The 4,727-nt window shown below is 34.4% G+C and overlaps 2 protein-coding genes across 2 annotated transcripts; one reads left to right on the plus strand and one right to left on the minus strand.

The window, feature by feature from the left end:
• Nucleotides 1-341: 341 nt before the first annotated feature.
• On the plus strand, nt 342-761 carry LOC130053522 (ATP-dependent DNA helicase RecQ-like). Its single transcript, XM_056160851.1, has one exon. It carries the CDS (start codon nt 342-344, stop codon nt 759-761), a length of 420 nt encoding a protein of 139 aa, XP_056016826.1.
• A 126-nt stretch (nt 762-887) lies between these two features.
• Nucleotides 888-3,586, minus strand: LOC125656920 (uncharacterized). Its single transcript, XM_056160406.1, has 3 exons — nt 3,395-3,586; nt 2,976-3,181; nt 888-2,448 (listed from the first exon to the last, which is right to left on the minus strand). The coding sequence occupies exons 1-3, from the start codon at nt 3,514-3,516 to the stop codon at nt 2,225-2,227; spliced, it is 552 nt and encodes a 183-aa protein (XP_056016381.1). The 5' UTR covers nt 3,517-3,586; the 3' UTR covers nt 888-2,224.
• Nucleotides 3,587-4,727: the final 1,141 nt, after the last annotated feature.

A 4,727-nucleotide genomic window follows, 5' to 3' on the forward strand; every position in this document is an offset into this window, starting at 1 on the left:
TTTATCAACTTATATTAAACTATAAGATACGGCAACGGGGTTTTTGTTTACAATGCAAATCGCATACTATGCATCAAATATCCTCCTTCAAAAAAAAAAATATCCAAGATCGATTTTGAATATCTCGAACCACCGGATATCTCGAAGTTTTTTCGAGGTCCCTCGGACTTCGAGATAGAGATATTTTACTGTATATGTTTTTTCTTCAACAATTTGGAAAAAGTGACTTCTTTGATATGTTTCACAGCAAAACAACTGAATGCATCAAGGAAAAAATTAGAAATGACTTGAAGGATGAGAAAGGAGTCATAAGAATTCTAATATGTACAAATGCAGCTGGCATGGGTGTCAACTTTTCAGGTGTTTACAATGTTGTTCACTTTGGACTTCCCAGAGAAATTGATACATATGTCCAACAAATGGGACGAGCAGGAAGAGATGGTGTTCAGTCCCAGGACATTATTATTTACAAACCTGCACATTTGAAAACACTTGATGAAGATATTAAGAAACTTGTAACAACAGATCAGTGCCGCAGAGCAGTGTTGACAAATTCTTATATGTGTAGTGAGAAGATAGATATCAAGAAGCACTTGTGTTGTGATTTATGTGAAAAGAAATGTAGTTGTGGAGAATACACTTGTCCTAATGTCCATCCTGCCAAAATCAACCTTAATGATAATAGTGCATGTGATGATTCCTCCAGTGAAGCCTCTTCTACCGAAGATGCCAGTGATCTTTCTGATAACGAAATTGATTAATATACACCTTTCATGAAAATAAATGCCAACACTTCAATCTGTATTATTTGAATAAATGTGTAATTTTATTTACATTTGAACATTTTGTTTTTCTTGTGGATGAATTAGGCATTATATACAGTGTACATGTAAATACAGAAAATTTTGGTTTTTAAAGATATGAAGTATGATATGAGGCCAGGTTTTCATCTTGAATATAAATAATGTCAAAGTACTTCCTCGTAAGTGAAAAAAAAAGATGCAGTGTACAATATTTAAAATAGGATACAATGCAGCAAAAATGCATTTTTAAGCTATTTGGTATACAATGACTAAAAAAGATAAAATGCAAATAATTTTTACTTTAATTTTTAAAAAGTGTGTACCATATGTGTACATCAGAGGCTTTCCCATTTACCCTTGGCCAAAATGTGTTCTGCAGAATTTGTTGATTCATTTACCCAATGTTCTGACTTGTAAGTTGTAGAATAACATGTTCAAGTTTATCCGGATACTGTTTACCAAAATCAAAATTATATTTTATGCACAATGCTCATGCCGAAAAGGAAACTAAACTAAGTGGAATATGTACACACCAAATTACAGCATACATGGATGTAAATCACAATATTACTAATTGCTTTTTATAAGGATCCATGAATAAATGTATCTTAAACATACAAAATGTATTAGCATCAGTGTTGACAAACCTTGCATGGATATTAAATGTAAATTTATGAAAGAAAACCTACTACCCAAAGGTAAAAACAATTAGAAAAGATTGATACATTCTGTAAGTACAGGAAATGCAGGTAAACAGCTTGGACTACTAGGTAATGAAAGAATTACATTCAATGTCAAAATGTTAAAACATTTCATAATTAGACCGAACTTTCTGGTCAGAAATCCACTTGTGTATTTTCCATTTTGACTCTGGAAAAGATATCTTCATAACGTTTGAAAGCATGGAAATCTCTGCCTGGAATGTAATGAAAGATTTTCCCATTTTTCAACTCTGTGATCAAAGTTTCAAGTTCTGTGTCTTTGTTTACAGCAGGCTTTGATCGCGATACTTTCACAGAAAACTGACTTGCAATGTTATTTTTCAGGTCCTCCTGGATTTGGGTGGCAAGTGCTATTTTCCCTGCACTTTCATGTGTAACATTGGATCCATGTTCTCTTATTTTTTTCTTGATTCGTTGCACCAGAGTTTCCACCAAATTATCATTTGGAATATTTTTTCCCTTCCCACCATGAGTGTTGGCAGTGCAATTTCATTTATATTCCATTGCATCTCTTTCACCTAAAATGGCACATTCATAGGCTTGCATTCGCCATAACCACAAACGATACTTTGTATGATGAGCAACATCTGCACAAAGCATTTCAAACTTTGCATTTCTAAATATACGGTCTCCATCTCCATATTTGTATGCATCTTCAGTGTCTAGTAAAAGCAATGTTAGTTTCATGAAAGAAGATCTTCAAACTGCAATATGATCCACTTCTGACGTTGTTTCTTCTTGTTTTGACAATTTCCAACCATGTTTTTCCTTCAGGTGTCTTCTGAAGTGCCCCTTTGTCTTATACATTTTTGAACATGTGCATACAAATTGACTCCGGTCAGAATTGTACATTTCAGCGATCAGCAGTTCCTGGCCGTCCATCTCTGATGTCCTTTCTGTCAAGGTAGTTGTCAAAATGTGTTCTTGTAAAAAGATGAAAAAAGATTGAACACGATATATAAGGTGCTGTGTTAACAATTTAGAATTTTGAGCTAAATCAAGGTTGCTTTTTGGATCACCCTTGGTCTTGAAATCTTCCTTATACAAAGTAAATTCAAGTTTGTTTGAATCATGCCCCCCCCCCCCCCCCGGGGGGGGGGGATAGTACGGGGTCACAGTAGGGGATGAAAGTTTTATATGCCGTTATGTAACTGAACAACAGTAGGACCAAGGTTAATAAGTTGAGCGATATGGGCCTCTGTTTAATCTCAGTGGCAAAAGGGTGTAAAACATTAAGTTTGATATATTTTGCTGAAGGGTGCCTTTATGCAAGCTTGGTAGAGTTTGAAGATGCATAACTGCCTATACGCAAGTACGCGGCTGCGTACACATTATTTGCTAAGAGAGAGTAATTTGGAGAAAATATCTCTGTTAAATCTACACTGTCACTTGAACTTCATGTAACAATAACAAAATGTGTATCTTTTTAACAAGCTTTAAATTAGCTCACCTTCATCTAGCTTCACGTATTTCTGAACGAGTTGTTCTCCTAGTTGCTTTAGCCATGCATACTGGTCTTCAGGAGAAGACAAGTGAAGAAAGAGTGGGATATGGAATTTTGTAGGGCAACCATCTAGCGAATCTGTTCCGAACATGTCCAAACAGGACCCCAACACAAAAGATGCCAAACAGTCTTTCATAAAGTTCATGTGTGACCTGTCAGAAAAAATTGTAAGTGTGAAAACTTTATATGAAGAATGTAATCATAAAACATTGTAGGAGGACATGAACCAATTTCTCTTGAGTACATGTGTTTGTTTTTCATAACCACATACATGTAAAGTATGGTGCATCTTTAGATACTTTATGAGATAGTGCTATATTCAGGTTAATACTATTTAGCCCTTGATATGATAAAGTTCAATTTACCTATATGAACTTGTTATACCATCTTTTCCTTGTACATCAACTCGCCTGACTACATTTCTCAGCTGGAAGAAACTGCCTTGGTCTGCAGCAGATTTCAAGCTATAAAACTGCTCATATATCATCTGAAAAATAGGCAGTAAACTAATTATCTATAAGTCATGACATATAGCAGAATTAGTTCAAAGATCATTTCCATACATGTATAAAAGAGCATAATTAATCCTTTATTTTGCATTCTTAAAATTTCATTAAGTACATATTACATATACATGTAGTTAATAATCAACATATCTTGATGGTTCATACAGAGAAAAAATATAACTGTCATGCACAAGTCATTAAAGTAGATCGATCCTCATGTGATGTCACAGGTTTTTGCAAAAATCTTTATTAATCAAACTTTGTGTATGATAATTGAACTTAACTATATTGTGTGGAAATCAATACAGTGTTTATTGATAAGTCGCATGAGGATGGAGCTATCTGAAGTCAAATGTTTAAAACCAACAAAAAAAAACCCCCAATGAACAATGTAATAAACATCCTTGTTTCCTAGTTTAATAGATTTTTTAAAAATAAGAAACAATACCTTTTCCTTGGAGAAAAGTTGACATAAATTATTATAGATTCATGTAATAAAACTGACAAGGAAACAAAAATGTTTATGTTTTCCATGCAATAAATCTGTGACCCCAAACATATTAATAAATAATAATAATAATAAATGAACTTTGTAAAGACACTCACTTTATAAACACTATCTAAATGTAACTCTCAACAGGAACAACAAGGCAACCAACAAGTAACTGAAACTTCAGAAACTGATAGCTATACCGAGAGGAAGTTCATCATACGGTGCAAACCCTCAGGCCTATGAATTACACCAGCTAAACCAAAAAAGTCACTTTCAGCATTGTGCATCGCCAGCTGAGCACTGTAGGCCCTCTCGTTAGTGAGAACATCACCTCCAAAAACAACTCTTTCTATGACAGTGGGTGGAACTTCCTCGGAATGAGCAACACAATATTTGTGAACACTTTGTAAGATGCTTATCATATCTTCCGACTTGTTTTCACTCTTGTCTAACAAATCGATGACTCGGAATTCTGACTCTTTTGAAAGTTCATTCATATACCTGTGTTCGATGCAGTCTGGTATGCACGCTCGAAACTGCTTTAAACAATGGATATGATCACACAGAATTCTAACGATATGATACACCATATCTTGTTCTAATGATGCACAGTCCTCCAAATTTGGAATGAAAACACTGTTTGGAATTTTCAATATATCAGCCTTTGGTTTGTCATTTGGAAGGTCTGATAGAACACGT

This window comes from Ostrea edulis, chromosome 3, assembly GCF_947568905.1.
Source record: "Ostrea edulis chromosome 3, xbOstEdul1.1, whole genome shotgun sequence".
NCBI classification, from domain to species: Eukaryota; Metazoa; Mollusca; class Bivalvia; order Ostreida; family Ostreidae; genus Ostrea; species Ostrea edulis.